Here is a 16,669-nt window from a genome sequence, read left to right on the forward strand (position 1 = left end):
GGAACAAAATGTTATAATATAAGTTAGGTCTGATGTTAGTCTGAATTTCTTGAAAGATCTTTCTTTGAAATGAAAATGACTTGATTTCATATGAAAAGAAGTATTATGGCCAAAGAAAAGAAGAAGTGAATAAACAAATATCAACAGACTAATTTTGAACATAGCCTTAATTAAAGCAGGGAATAAAGCAGACTAGTAAAAGCTTAACATTTCCTTTACTACAGCTACATTAAAATGTTTTTTAAAAAGTTTCTTAACACCATGTAGCTCAGTGATATACTTGGATCTTTGATGTAACGTTAAGCATACTGAAATGATGTATTTTTAAAAACTCCATATGCATTTAAGTTCTGCATAAATGGTACAACTTAACTTATAATTTAAAAGTAGTAAATTAACCTAGTTTCCAAAACAACTGTTATGCTAATGTTCACTTAGACGGCTGCAGGTCGGATCGTTTACAGACAGCACATCAGCAGATGACAACAACAAAACAGACTGGGCTACTGAGAGGGTGTTAGCTAGTTTGCTAGTTACCTGAAATAAACAACTGTTGGTTTTGTCCGTGTTACACCATTTTGGCTGGAGTTTGCTTAATTACACTTTTTATACAGCAATATGGTTCATCTGTGTAACTAACCATGGTTGTCAGTTTTTGTAGCCTAATGTAGTTCAGCTAACGTTAGCTAAGTGGCTTGCTAAGCTAGCTCTATGTATGCCAAGCTAAAACTGGTTAGCTAGCTAGCTTAGTTGCTAGCTTGTTAGCTAGCCAACTCGCCTAGACGAGGTGGAGACCAAGAACAGGGAGATGCGAGCAAAGTGAGGTAAGACCAACGAAATCATTTATTCAATTAATACAGTGTGGAATGTCACCCTTATGCCAATATAAGTTCAAGCAGGTGATACTGACTACTTTGGCTAATCTTATTACATTTGTCAAATTCATCGACGTTTGAAATGGCTATTCTGCGCTAGCCTGACAGCTGTGTTAGCTAATAGCCAGTTAGCGCATTCAGCGGGTTATTATTGACTAGCTAGCTTGCTAGCAGCTGCTACTGGTGGCCCCTTCTTTGGCACTGTAACCATGACTAACTGGAGGCCTCGGGGTAAAGCAGTTTGGTGCAAGTATTCTCAGTCTTAATAAACAGCAAAGATAAACATTTACTTAATACTCGGGTAGCCCTGACTGATAGGAGGCTCGCAGACGTGCATACAGTTATTGACGGTAATTGGCTAACGTTAACCAACGTCCACATCTGTGATAGCAACATTGGTGATGTTTTATATTGTCACGCTAACAACAGGTATTGGTTACCGTTAACTCGTATCTGTAACTTGTTATTTCATCGGTGCTGTCTTCTGGCTCGTCACTGTCCAGATAAACGTCAACAAATGTGAAGGATCTACATCTTCAGGCAGTCTTTGAAAGTTTGACTTTGTCTTACATTACACCAACATACTTTACATGTTACTTAACCAACGTACAAATTTCACATTCTGACACCAATGACATGGTGACTCAGCTAACGTACTACCGTTGTTATTCAGTAGACACGAAATTGCAAGGTCCTTGCAATTTCACGTGGATGAGATGACTTGTTCTTTCGTTAAAGCTAATGTTATAAATAGACCATGGTAATAATATTCATACACATAAGCATACTCTATGTTGTAGCTAGGAAACACCTCACATAGGTACAGTATTAATCAAGCTTTGTCGCATTGTGGTTTGAGTAAGTGGCAATAATCACCTCTTACCATAACTTAATGATAAAAATATTAAAAACTGACAGTATAGTCATCTCATGTTTGTGTTTTTTCGCAGGGTGGCCTTGAATGACTAAATGAGCAAGACAGGCAATTGCGAAGAACTCTGGGAGATTCAACATGAAGTTGTATGTGTTCCAGGTCAACAATGGCAGCACATTGACATTTGACACTGATCTTGCTGTCCAAACGTAAGAACCTTGAATTTTAACAAGTTTAGTCAGAAATAGTGGTCAGTACATCTTGGCTGTTGTAACCTAAATAAATACTTCATCTGTTTCAGTGTGCTGGAGCTTAAACATGCCATCCAAGCCAAATATAAGATTGCAATTCAACATCAAGTCCTTGTTGTCAATGGAGGGGAATGTATGGCTGCAGAAAGACGTGTCTGCAGCTACAGTGCTGGCACTGTAAGTTTACACAATTAGCTATGTGCTTTTGTTTTTGCCTTGAATGTGTACAGGTTGCAAATGTGAAGTTCTGATTACTGATGTCTTTCTGTTGGTCTTCAGGAAACCAACCCCATATTCCTGTTCAACAAAGAGATGATTTTGTGTGACCGGGATCCAATGATCCCCAAAACCACCTTCTCAATTGAGAGTGAGATTCAGGTTAAGGTGGAAGAGTCTCTACTTATGCCAGCTGTCTTTCACACTGTTGCCTCACGAACACAACTTGCTCTGGTAGTTATCTATTTTTTGTATTTGTTTTTTAATTGGGGCATCTCTGGCTTAAGAAATTGCTTTGGGATGTTTCCCTGTCATAGTACACCACCACATTTTTTAAAATTACATGTATCTCTTGAAGTATAATATAAAATCATTGTTACTAATCTGTTAACAATGGAATACTTTTAACTTTTCCTGCGATTTTTATATATATATATATGTTGTTGTTTTTTTGCCTCCAGGAAATGTTTGAAGTTGCCAATAAACTTAGCTCTTTCTGTGAACGTTTGGTTCATGATGAACACCTTCAACACCAAGGCTGGGCTGCTATTATGGCTAATCTGGATGACTGCACACTCTCGTATCAGAAGTTACTCATGAAATTTGACACTGCATACATAAATTACCAACGTGACTTGGAAGAAATTAAAGTGAAACTTACGAAGTAAGTGTTGACACGGAGAACATGATATTTTGTGCTTTGCTAATCCTATCCAATCATTTTGAACTTGAAATACATATTACTGTGTACTCATTAGTAATTACTAGTAGAAATGATTTCATCACAATTTTACCTCAATTAAATAACTGAAATAACAGTAAATACATGTAAGTAGTAATATAGTATTGCTAAAAAGAAATGAGCTTGATGAACTTGATTTCTTAATGTACATTTTATTATGATTGCAGGTTAGGGACAGCAGTTTCTGTAATGGCGAGGATACCCCTGCTGGAATGTTTGACAAGACACAGTTATAGAGAGAGCATGGAGAGGTCCAGCTCAACCCCAGGAAAGGATTCAGATGAGACGGAAGAAGAAAAATCCACAGACTCTGTGCGTCAACCTACCGATGCACAACGGCCTTCCAAGTTATCAACATCCTTCTCTGCTTCAGGGGCAGCCACATGTGAGCCAACTGGAGACCAAGAAACAAATGAAATGACTGACAGTGGTGGGCTGAGAGCTGCACTATTGGATGATGACACTCCAGAGTTTGCCAACCCATCCTCCTTCAATGTCACACTATTGGACTGGATCAATGTGCAAGACAGACCCAATGATGTGGAATCAGTTGTGAGGAAATGCTTTGACTCCATCAATAGGGTGAGTCACGGATGTATGAATAGACATGTCAAAATAGTCTTCTAAATAGTTGGCCATAAATTGTGGTGTAAAAAATCCTGGAAGTATTTACTGAGATGTTTCTTTCAGCTTGACCCACGGATCATTCAGCCCTTCCTGGCAGATTGTCGTGACACAATCGCCAAGCTAGATAATCAAAACATGAAAGCCATCAAGGGGCTTGAGGACAGGTTGTACGCTCTAGACCAAATGATTGCAAGCTGTAAGAAGTTGGTAAATGAACAGAAAGAACTTGCTCAGGTACGTAAAGTAAAAGATAAACACTTTGATATGACTTCCTCTTCCTTAAGTTTTGTTTTGAATTGTGCTTACATGTTGCCTCTTGCAGGGATTTTTGGCCAATCAGAAGCGTGCTGAAAACCTGAAGGATACATCTGTTCTGCCAGATTTGTGTCTGAGTCACACCAACCAGCTGATGATCATGCTGAACAACCACAGGAAGCTGCTGGACATCAAAAAGAAGTGCACCACTGCCAAACAAGAACTTGCAAACAACCTTCAAGTCCGACTCAAGTAAAACTGAAAATAATTTTTCTTCCCCAATGTTTATTGCCTGTTGCGCTTGTTTTATAACAACAGAATGAGCCAAAAGCACTATGCACAGCGCATAGTGCTTTTGGCTCATTCTGTTGAATTTTGGTCCAGAGAATCATGTTTGCAGCTTTTAACGGTTCAAACGACTTTGCATTAGATGGTGCTGCTACGTGATGCTTCATGCAGACCAGGATGGCGAGAAACTTCAGGCTCTACTCAGACTTCTGACAGAGCTAATGGAAAGAGTGAGGGTGGTGGAGGCCCTCAGTACAGTGCCCCAGATGTACTGCTTGGCAGTGGTGGAAGTCGTCAGGAGGAAAATGTTTATGCGCCACTACAGAGAGGTCAGTGCTAAAAGCCATTATTGGACACTAATCGCTTGTTCAGACATGGTGAGATCTTTTGCTTCACTTCACGCTTTTGCGCGTGTTTAGTGGCGAACACATAATGTACATATTCAGCTTTAATTGGGCAGTTGTTCTCTGACTTTGCCACTATGATTAAGAAAGTACAGGCCTATTATGTTGTTTATGTGTGCTTGACAATTAAGTAAATAAATTTTTTTTGTCTTTAATTTAATTTTTTTTATGTTTTGGAGGGAATGCTTGTTTTTGATTGGCGTTGCAGTCCTATATCTTTGCTGGAAATTAAACCGGTCATGGTGCCCTTTCATGTGGGACGTCCTATTTAGCAGGCTCATGAAGGACTAGGCGTGTTGGAGTTGAGCTATTGATGGCTGTGCCCATTTCATTAGCAAAAGGCTGAAACTTCATCAGCTCTTTGAATCTTTGTCGAGGGCTGCTGCATATATTTTACGCTCCAAGTGACAATGACTGCTGTCTTTCTTCTTTGTATTTCTGTCTAAATGCACAGTAAGAGTGGGAAATAGTTAGAAGCTAAAATGGAATTGATTTTGCTCATTGCTCATATTTGTTTCTATTAAGCTGATTTTGTTTTTTCCTTGTAGTTGATGCAACAGGAAGCCACCCCTGTTGCATTTCTTTGCTTTCCCTTTGTAGTGTCTTAAACAGTTTCCTTTTTCAGAGCCTGACCTCCTTCTTTTGCAACAATAAGACACTGACTGTACATTTTTGAACAGGAATGAAACAAGTTGGAATAGAAAATTGCCTTATAGCAGCAACATGAAAACTATGCTTAAGAATGCCTCCAACTGAGAGTGGGCATTGTCAGAAACACAATTATTACTTTGTTGTTGTAAGATGTTTACGGTTAATCTTTTCAGTGGGCTTATGCACTTGTGAAGGACGGGAAACTACTGTACGAGGCCGAGAAGTTCAAAAGGGAATCCTTTGGGAAGCTCTTCAGTAAGTGTCTCTTGAAAACTCTCAGCTGATGACATTTGAGTTGTCACTGTTGAGCACAATGTGCTTTTGAAATAACACACAAATTCAGAGTTCTGTTCTATGTACTTATTTCCTTTCAGGGAAGTCTTTCCTCAGAAATCGTTTGTTTAGAGGACTTGATTCATGGCCACCAACATCATTTTGTGTAAGTTAATATTTTAGGCTATTTTGACCAAGTCGGTATTATGATGTATATTATATCCACTGTATTTTGAGAGGGGTCTCTTCTTTTGCTCTGTTTATTGTTTATAGACACGAAAGCCCAGAAGGTTTGATGATGAACTTCCAGACATCTCCGTTGAGGACCTGCAGTACTTGAAATCTTGTTGTCCTTTAGAAGTGCAGCCGTTCCTTATGTAAGTCACTGTCCTTAGTTATTGAAATGGTTTTAGGTATAGCCTTGTCAGTAATGTGACAATACCGGAAATGTCCAAATACACGGCCAATAAAAACACACATGGACGTTTGAAACATTTGTGCAAATTGATGTGATAATCAAATATGTTTTAACAATCAAACAAACAGAACAGAAAACAACTTCAACAAGGCTGTTGATGGTGTTTCTCACAAGTAAGCCCTTTCTGTGAAAGAGAAGATGACAATTCAGACATTTCTACTTTCTTGCATGAACTCACATTCCTCTGCCCTAGATTGTTAGTACTGAAAGAAAACCTCAATGTTTTTGAACATTCTGTTCTTGATTTTATTCCTAATATTTTTCCTGCAGGCTTCCCACAATGTGCGACTTCGAGCCCTTGAATCGGCATGTAGAGACACTCCATCAGCTGGTCCAAGCTGCACAGAGTGTGGATGAGATGTCTCAAACTATTACTGACCTGCTAAGTGAGCAAAGGGTAATCACAGCTTTATTAACAACCTTTATTTGTGTTATTTAGTAAGTGGTCATTTTGATAGGCTGGTTGCTTTTAAAATCAAAAAATGTTCTTGTAAATATTCCTTATAGGCAGTATGAAATGTTTTTTATACATAGTAAGATTTTGCTCTTGCTTTTCTTAATTATTTATATATTTCCCTCCTCTTCTGTCTTTGCAGGTATCCTATAGTCAGAGATCAGCCTTGTTCACCCCACAGTCTGAAAGCATACCTGGGACTACGACACCGATGTCCACAAAAACCCCATCCTCTCTTAGCCTTCAGGGACCCAGCTGCCAGCCTATACATGTTCCCGTCCCAGCTCCTCTAGAGGACTTATCCCCAGACAGCATAGATGCACAAACATTTGACTTCGAAACCATTGGCCATCCGAACATGGATCCAGTCCTGCAGCAGGGCTCCCTTGACTTGGATTCTCTAGCAGAAAGCCCCGAATCTGACTTCATGTCTGCTGTTAATGAGTTTGTGATTGAAGAGAACTTGACCTCTCCTAACCCCATCAGTGACCCTATCAGCCCTGAAATGATGGTCGAGTCGCTGTACTCTTCAGTCATCAATGCTATTGACAACAAGCGTATGCAGGATACCACAACACTAGAGAGGGAGAACTCAAGGATCACGGTCCTCAAACAAGTTATTGACAAGTACCGATCAGCGGCCGAGGAGTCCCATTCCAACTTAAGAAGTGTAAAGGATGACCTCTGTCACTTAAGAGGCCTGGTGTTAAAAGAACAACATGACTTTGGCTTTGTCTTGAGGAGTTTGACTACAGAGGTGCGCAACATTGTGGACAGCATCTGCCAGACCCATGAACTTGAACTGAAGGAGCAGCATCAAAGTGAGCTTCTCTCCCTTAGGCAAGAGCTTGAGAAGCAGGTTCACACACTAGCAGAGGAAAACCAAGTAAACCAGAACATTGTCAGAGATGTCCAGCGCGCAATGCTAGAGCTGGAGGGGCTTATGGAGCGCAAAGAGAAAGAACTTGCTCAGCTCGAGAATGACAAAGAACGATGGGCTGAAACAGAGAGTAACCAGACAGATAGGATCAAAAACCAAGAACAGATGATCAGTAATCAAGCTGGAGAGATCAAGACGCTCTCGGCTTCAATAGACTCTTTGACCAGCCAGCTTAAGAATCTGCACTGTGAGATTGAACATAGCCAGCAGAAGATCCGGGAAGAGTTGGAAGTGGTTGAGCAGTCCCACTTGAAGGAGCTGGAGGACAGAATGAAGCAGGAACACAAGGCAGAACTGGAGACCATTATTAAGGGTAACCAGGAGGCTCTTGAACATCTGGCTGCTGAAAATTGTGCAAAATTAAGTGAGGCAGCTGATCACCATGCTAGTGCGCTTAGAGAGAAGGACAACCAAATGAAGGACCTGGAGACTCGAATTACTGAGCTGGCAGAACTTCGCTGCAAACTAGAGGTGGAGCTAGCCCTCAAAGAGTCAGAGACAGAAGAGGTGAGACTCTTATTTGAGGAGGCCAAGATGCAGCAGGCTGAGGCTGTGGAGTCCCAGGTGGAGGCTAAGACCAAAGTCCTTAGCGAAGAGCTGGCACATTTCAAAAAACAGCTTCAGGTCAAAAATGAGGAGTATGAAGTGGATCTAGCAGAGCTGAGGACTCTCATGAGGATTGAGAAGGACCACTGCATCTCAGAGCTGGTGGACAGACACGAGGAGGAGACTATTTTGTTGCGCAATGAGCTCTCTTCCCTGCAGCAGAAAACCCAGGATGCTGAGAGGAACAATGCAGAGCAGCAGCGGAAACTTAAGCAGGAATTAGACCAGCGAGTGGCTGCTCTAAGTGAAGAAAAAGAAGAGCAGCTGAGGAGTTTCCAAGAACGGGAGCAAGAGTTGAGGACTGTTATCAGCAATTTGCTGGCAGAAAAAGACTTGCTCTCCAAAAAACTAGAGCAGGACAGAAAAGCAAATGAGAAAGATTTAGAAAAAGAAGAGGCATCGAAGGCTGCATCATTAGATTCCTTTAAAGAGTTAGAGCAACAAAAGGAGGAGATAGAGAAGAGACTGTTAGACAAAATTAGACAACTTGAAAAAGAGCTTCGTGAGACAAAATCCTCAAAAAGGTAAATGATTGATCACAATGGCAGACGCACCACATATAGAAATCTAGCTTTGGTTTTAAAAAACCTGACTAGTGAAACTTTTGTGTAAATTTTATCTGCTGCTTACATTTAAAATTTTACATTGAAAGAAAATCTAGGGTTAGATAAGTAAACAGTCTATTGTGCTGTTTGTTGTAGTTAACTAGTCTGTGTGTTTGTGTGTGCTTGTATATCCAGATAATTTACTTTGCTTTGCCAGAATTAAAATTTATTTTGTGCCTTTCAGTGATGAAGGGTTGCCGCTGCATGCTGAGGGGTGTGCAGATGCCGGAGCACCTCTGTCTCTAGACTCGGCACTACAAGAGCGGCTACAGTTCCAGTTGGAGATCCTGGAGAAGCAGAAGAACGAAGAGATACAGAACCTTAAGACATCACTAATCGCAGAGCAGCAGGTTTGTATTTTGAGCTGTAAATAGGTGGGAAAGTACTGTCTCGTGATGTTGAAGTGTACTAGTAAATAAAACTTTCTCTAAGTTTCTTGCATAGTCAAAGAAATATTGCACAGTTATTGGCTATTGTTCACAATTTGTATTAGTAAGTACCCAGAAAATGTGTCAATATTCAGTAAGCTCTGCAACATTTAGAGATTGAGAGGGATACTAATATTTTGTCCATTCCATTTATATCAACGAGAAGAGACTAAATATTTGAAAACCATTCAGTACAATGTAATACAATTCAGCAGCGCCACACACTGTTGTATTAGACTGTATTTGTTTTACTCTGTGTACTTAATAAACTGGCAACAGAGTGCATACAGTGTAGTGTAAATTAGGGGTGTGACAAGACACTTAGCTGATCAGACGAGACACAAGATTGGGTTCATGAGATCGAAACAAGATTGTAAAACTATTTTTTTTTTTGAGAAATCTTGAGCACTTAATTTCCTTCATTCTGGTCATTTTTTCTACACCAGGTTATGATAGAAATATTTTTATTTATGTAGGGAAACAAATAATATAATACAGTCCAGCTCAGGCATTCTGTTTTGAATGCTTATGTTTCTCGTGTAGATCAACTTTTCTCATGTAATATCATCCCTGCTGAGTCAACACACATGATTTAGTCTTCGCTCCTCTGCGTCTTTTCGTTTAGGGAAGTAACCACTTTAAATGTGATTGTGGCACCTTTTCACCTCAATGATAGATTAATTAATTTTAATTCAGTTAAAACTCCTCTGTTTCAGCAGGTTTTCTGCTCTTATTCAAAACTTTTTTCACATTTAAAATCTACATCTACAAATCTCTGACATCTCTCTCATGAGAAAAGACTTAATATATTATTAGAAGAGCGGCATCATTTAAAGAAATTATTTTTTTTTTTTGTCTACCTGCCCTATACTCTGCTGTGCATTACGTTATTGTTCTGCTCATGTGGTAGTATTCCCTTCAGATCGTTTGATCAACACAGTTTGCATGTTGCATGCGAAACCGAAACCAACCGACAACACTAATGATCAGGCAGAAATCCACACACTTGTTAACTTAAGCACATCTGACAATATGCGGTTCACAGTCCCAAACAGTAAGTTTATGCTTCAGTTTTTAGATGTTTATATTGCAAATCTCTACCAGCTACGTCACCACTCGTCTCAACTGTCTGAGTTGATCACTATCGCAGCGGATCTAATTCACTCCGCGAATCAACGTTATCAGTTATACATTTCTTTTTCACTGCATGACAAAATTGATCTGTGGCACGAAAGGATGTAAAAAATGTCAATTGTGTGAGTTTCGTAACCTTATCTTACGAGATCTCATCACACCCATAGTGTGAATGCTTTCCTAATTACATTTAATCACTGCCTAGTCAACGTTACACAGAGTGACGATTTACATTGTATTACAATCCAATATATTACAGAGTACTTATTTCTGAAACCATTAATTTTTAATAGTTATTGACACTGTCACACTCAACCAGTTGCATTCAATTTCAAGTTAAGCTGTAGGCTTTTTTTTTTTTGTCTGTGCTGGCACTAATCTTGGTCAGACCCCTCTGTGTTGCACCACCCTTCCTAAAAATATCATTTTCTTACTGGGTATAAAACACAAAGAAAAGATCAGATATGGGACAATACCAAAAATAACAACTAACTCCCATGGCTGCAAGCTGATCTGCGTTGTTAGAACTTAGCAGTTAAAAGACATCCTCTCAAGTCATTTGTTCTTTGGTTTAAATTCTCTATGACCAAAATGACTGTTCATGGCTTGTTCAAACTCTAAAAACATTTTTTTGTTTCTCTAGACTAATTTCAACACTGTTCTAACTCGAGAGAAGCTGAAGAAGGAGCAGATCATTAGTGAGCTCACAGAGGAGTTGCGGAAAGTTACCCAACAGCAAGACAAGGATAAGGGTACATACTATGTGCTTTTTTAAAGTATTAAACATGATGCACATGTTTAAAAACATAATATCTTTGTTAAATAAAAGGTGTTGACTAACAACGTTTTAATGTAATCTTGTAGATTATAACCATTAATTAGGTATAATATTATCTTTTTCTCTGCTACTTACTGCCATAATTTCAGAATATCCATTCTTGGAGGTTCCATGTTATAAATTGGCATGTTGTGCCTGTCAGTGTTTCTTATTTATCTTAACTTATTGCAGGTCTGATAGAGACACTCTCCGAGGACCGAGCTAGTCTCATGCAGGAGAAGAAACACTTGGAAGAAGAGCTTAACCGCCTGCGCAGCACTGCACTGGTCTCCTCTGCGTTCTTCACTCCCAACCCGTCAGCTCAGGAGGTCACAGAAGCTGGAGCTGCAGCAGCTCGAGTTCTGCCTGTTGCTGGGCCTTTTTCCTCTGAGTCCATGGCTGAAAGTGACAGACTGGCCTCTGTGGCAGCCATTCGAGATGATGAACATGTTGATTCAGCGGTGGAAGCCAGCATGGTGACAGTCCAGTAAGCATCTTCTCTCCAGTCAACATTGTTTTTTTTGATAGCTTGAGATATATTGTAGTGATTGTGATCTCACTTGATATATTTAACAGTTACATATCTTCATGCACACAATAAACATGCATTGCGTTAACCTACATAAAGGCCTGTGTTGACATACATAGCTAGCCACCTTATTTTTGAATCAAGATTGACAAACAGTATGTGATGCTGAAGCCAAAAGGGATTTTCATTTTTAGGTCAGAGTGTTTTTGCAGTTCACTGAGAGGGCAATCTGTGTAGAGGAGAGATACAACACAATTTTCCTTTACAGTATACATGTGTTTTACTTTTACATTTTACATTTAGAGGTTAAGAATACATTTTCTGCATCATAACACTATTGCTTTCACAAGCATGGGATCAGAAACTAATACATTTCATTCTGACACATAATCTTATTGGGATATGGGTTTATTTAGATTGCTGTACATAAGGGTAAAAATATTTAATTTTTATCAATCACAATATTATGTTAATATTCTTTTGCACATTTGCTATATACACCATAACCATAGCAAACTCACAGCAGCCCTGGCTGCACTTAGACACATTATAGAGACTTTAGTTGTGATGACATGAATTGATTGCAAGTCACAGACAGAAAGAGGTGTTATTGAATAAAAAAAAAAAAGGACCGTTGTATAAAATAGCCAAAAGTGGATGGACAGAAAGGACATTTGACAGTGGAAGAAAGGAAGGCAGGCTAGGATCAGAAAGTGTAAGTTTTTTATTTATTACTATGAAGATTTACATCTATTAAGTAGTTACAAGATTAAAGATGAGAACCAATTCCTATTTTGATTTATTTTCTTTTTATACATAATAAATACAGTTTTGTGGACATGTATTGGTAATCTGATTTTTTTTTCTCATAGTGATAACATCCTGATATCAGAGGAGAAACAGCGGATACTCTTACTTGAGAGGGTAAATAGACACACTGTTTCTGTCACATTGTATTTGCGAGCTCAAGACTCTGTTTCTGGATGTCTCTATCTGTTTAATCAATCTAATATATGTTTCAGACTTTACACATGAAGGAAGAAGAAAACAAGCGCCTCAGTCAAAGACTGGTCAGTTATTTATTATCTCCGTGGGCTATGTAACGCCTGCTCCACTAGGTGGCAGTAGCATCAAAGCGTAAAATCCTGACCCAGGAGGCCAAAGAGCTCAGTGAAGAAAATTAAATTTTTAGGTAGAGAATGTGTAGAGGGCGGAATTATAGTAAAATAGCATGCTTGGAACAAAAACATATATACTAATATGTGTTAAAATCTTTTAATCAGCCCTGATATTGCATTATTCACAAAGGAGGATAAAACAGAAATTAGATTAGAGTATAATAAGGTAAAGGTGCTAATATTAATTACTAAAAGTATTTCTAGTGAATGTCCAATAAGACAAATGTTAAGTCAACTATAGCCAATTTAGCCTGTATTGTTAACTCTTCAGTTTAACATGTGTAACATTGCGCTAATCCTTTTCTTTGTAGATGTCTCAAAGCATGTCGTCTGTGTCGTCACGGCATTCAGACAAAATCGCCATCAGAGAGTAAGTAAATAAAAAATAACACATGGACTTGCATGCACTTGCTGATGTGATTTTTATTTTTTTATATACCATTTTTAAAAGCTATAACTCTGACCACCATTACATGCAGTGTAATTATACATGTGATTGTATAATTACTATTAATCTGTAGTCTTTATTTTGTTTGCAGTTTGCAGAACAATGTCATCATCCCTCTATCTCTTTGTCCACCTTTTTGTGCTTTAGTTTCCAGGTAGGCGATTTGGTTCTAATCATCCTGGATGAAAGGCATGACAACTACGTGCTGTTCACAGTTGGTCCCACCCTCTACTTCCTCCACTCAGAGTCTCTCACTGCACTGGACCTCAAACCAGGTCAGATTTGGCCAGACCTTTTGTGACCATGATGAGAACTGATGTGTTAAACATTTGATTTTTAATTTACTAATAATATAAATATGTGTCAGTTATAGCTAATTATAGATGATGCTATAATTAGCTTCATAAACTTTATGTTACACACACAGTCAGTTATTTGTTGTTTAACTGAGTGTTCAATGAGTATTTATTTAATAAGGCAATTTGTTTAATTTTTTTAGCATCAGGGACCTCAAGGCGGCCGTGGGTACTTGGAAAGGTGATGGAGAAGGAATATTGCCAGGCAAAAAAGGTACTGAATTAACAAAAAGTGTTTTAGACTTGTGTTTTCCATAAACATTTAATAAGTATATTGACATTTACAAAGTGTGGTTCTGGAAATTAGTGAATATTTCCACACTGAGAATTTTGTCTTGATGTATTGTCTTGATCCATGTCAGTGATGCTGTTTATGTTCATGTATGTGTGGTTTGAACCTGCTTTCTGTCTTACAATACTTTCTTTCCTTTTCTCTTTTCCTTCACTAGGCCCAGAACAGGTTCAAGGTTCCTTTAGGAACCAAGTTCTACAGAGTGAAAGCTGTTCCATGGAACAGAAAAGTATAATAGCCAAGTAATGAGCTAAAATGTATATTTATATTGCTTAATTTTTGAACAGAAACTTCACATCATAATTCATGACTTGAAAATTGAAAGACCTTCAAAATGGAAAGAATTAAGAGAGTCATCATGCTATTTTGAGTTTCAGTTGAAAATCCCACCTGCTACCACATTTTTGTTTTCTTTTAAACCCAGATTTGTTATTGTGGACCAAATGCTATTAACTTTATTAGGGCATTGCCCTGTACACTGTGGCATTATGCCATTTGCCCTGTGTTTAAAATTAACAAAATTTGGATGGTAAATATTAGTTGTCATTATCAGCATTTGTCCTTTTGTGGAAAATACTGTCATTATCAACATAATTAAATAAAAATATACATTTATTATAAATGTTTATGGAGGAATGTTCATGGCATGCATATTGATATATTTTCTTTGATTTACTTATCCAGATAAATGTTGTAGTTGGAAATGTAGTTAATGCTGTTTGTTACTCACAAAAGCAGTGTGGCCCTCTGTCAATACTGAAATGTACATTATGGCTGACTGATGGAAACAGTCATCTTTGCAATCCTTGAAATGCACTTTCAAAAACAATGCTTTTTGTTGATTTGAAAAGGGAAGTTAATTGAGCTGTCAGAACTAAGTAAATATATCAGCACAAACTTCTCACTATTATAGAATATTGATATGTAGAAAGGAATACTTTGTGACTGTGTTTCATTATCAGAGGACATTGTACATTACCCATCAAATCACACATGTAACAAAAAATGACTGTATTGTAAAAGATAGAGTTTTGAAACAATAAAGGATTGATCCCAAACATATTATATGTCCAATTATTGTTGTTCTATATTGGGAATTGTAGGTGATGCAAAGGAAAGTACACAATACTATTGGACACTAGTACACCATCATCAAGAGTCACTCACCTACTGAGATTTCTGTATTAACTACTGTATTGAGAAGCCATTTTATTCTGGCTTGTTATTATGAAATAAAATACAATCAAATACACGTTAGTGACTTTTAGGACATATATAGGAAACAGCTTTTTAATGATGCTTTTAAAATGTTCTGGTGGAGGTAGGAGTCAATGTGGAATAGCACAGTATAGTGTATTCATTTGATTTAGCGTTTTTGCTTTTGTGGAAACATTAATGTTGGCACGCTACTGCAGGAAACAGACTTCAAAAAGGCTTCAAATCGGGGCCCAAGAACGATGCGGCCCTCATGGAGAAGGAAGCCCACCAACATCACTTTCCCAGTTCACAGCGGGGAGCATAGCAGCTCTCCGCCGAGCACTCTCTACCATGTGGGTCTAGGGGTGTTTTAACAATGTTTAGCTCTATTTTCTCCATTTAGCATAAGCCTGTTGTCACATTTGGATGGCTCCTTCATAAATTGATGGTGTGATTCCTACAATTTCGGGACAGGCCTGAATGACAAAATATGCAACACAACATTCGATACCGAGGTGGCTGGCAAGCACCAACCATGTGCACTGGACAGGCTCTTAGTGTAAATGTTTACAACCCCCCACTGAGCTCAGTGCTGCTGGGAGTCACTCTCATCAGGCTGAATGGGATTTAACATTGCCATGTGTAGTCTCTAGCTAGTACCACCATTAAAACTGCCTTTCACTTGCTGTCAAACTACTTTCCATAACACTTATAGAAGGAACACTATATCTTTCAATACTGTATTGTGAAATTGACTGTTGAGCTGTATGCATTGTACAATGTGGTCTGCATCTCTGCTTTTGTTTTGTAATATTTATTGTAACAGGAATTTATGATTTAATTCAACGGAAAACTGTTTTAAAAAAACGTTACAAACCTCTGTTTGGCGTGTTTTAGAATAAATAATAATTTTTTTGTAGGAATTCTCAAAGCTAGAGATAACAAAGAGCTTTACAGGTAAATAACAAAATACACATACAAACTGAAAATAGTATGTCATAAAAATCCAGATGGTCATAAACAAAAATGCATGTACATATATATTACATACAAACATACCAACCTACACATGGAAACACATTACAAAGTAAGTTATAGAATATAATAAATATAAGATAATTATCAAATAATAAAATAAGTTTTCAGAGGCAATATAAAAGAGGATTTTTGAAGTCTGAGTTTAGGCGCCCTAACTGCACAGTTTTACCACCTGTTCTAATGGACAATAACAAATTATACAGATATTGCCCCTTGCAGTTCTCATACAGAGTTGAGGGTTCTGAGGACTGTAAGACTTGGACAAATGTTTTTGTCATGTAATACTGAAGTGACATTACTGTTGAATCCTTGCAATAAACTAATCCATGAGGAAAAGACCCCCCTTAAACTTAATACTGACTTTACTAACAATATATCTTCATGCACAAGTTCATTCAAAATAATCTCTTTTATGACTATCATGCCAAGTCCAAAAGTAGCCTAAAACTTTTATGTACAAAAGCATACCTTTATCGCAAATGTACTCCGATAATTGTATGAGGACAGGTATATTGATGCAGCTTTCAAATACCATCAGCTGAAATTCAAAGGCACAGTATAATGTCTTTTCTTTGCATGTCAACATATGCTGGAGGCACTAAATTAAGGTTTAGATGAGTAAATGGGAAATATCAAAATTATGTCTGACAACTCAAAGAATGTCATCCAGTCTTAGATCTCACCCTTTGTTACTGATATCCTGTGTATCTGAA

The 16,669-nt window shown here is 38.1% G+C and overlaps 1 protein-coding gene across 3 annotated transcripts; it reads left to right on the top strand.

Moving 5' to 3' along the window:
* The first annotated feature begins 454 nt into the window (after positions 1-454).
* Positions 455-14,783, top strand: rb1cc1 (RB1-inducible coiled-coil 1). Of its 3 annotated transcripts, XM_038717835.1 has the most exons (24): positions 455-824; positions 1,826-1,958; positions 2,051-2,177; positions 2,280-2,450; positions 2,678-2,880; positions 3,126-3,540; positions 3,649-3,819; positions 3,908-4,092; positions 4,271-4,457; positions 5,357-5,438; positions 5,558-5,622; positions 5,730-5,833; positions 6,003-6,047; positions 6,205-6,331; positions 6,531-8,458; positions 8,724-8,889; positions 10,745-10,853; positions 11,111-11,405; positions 12,320-12,371; positions 12,470-12,517; positions 12,937-12,995; positions 13,221-13,348; positions 13,573-13,643; positions 13,879-14,783. In XM_038717835.1, the coding sequence occupies exons 2-24, from the start codon at positions 1,888-1,890 to the stop codon at positions 13,954-13,956; spliced, it is 4,887 nt and encodes a 1,628-aa protein (XP_038573763.1). In that variant the 5' UTR covers positions 455-824; positions 1,826-1,887; the 3' UTR covers positions 13,957-14,783. The 3 variants fall into 3 exon arrangements, with proteins under 3 accessions (XP_038573763.1, XP_038573765.1, XP_038573764.1); XM_038717837.1 differs by lacking the exon at positions 12,470-12,517; XM_038717836.1 differs by lacking the exon at positions 6,003-6,047.
* The last annotated feature ends 1,886 nt before the right edge of the window (positions 14,784-16,669 follow it).

This window comes from Micropterus salmoides, unplaced genomic scaffold (assembly GCF_014851395.1).
Source record: "Micropterus salmoides isolate LMB-PRFRI ecotype aquatic unplaced genomic scaffold, ASM1485139v1 Ms_hic_scaffold_14, whole genome shotgun sequence".
NCBI classification, from domain to species: domain Eukaryota; kingdom Metazoa; phylum Chordata; class Actinopteri; order Centrarchiformes; family Centrarchidae; genus Micropterus; species Micropterus salmoides.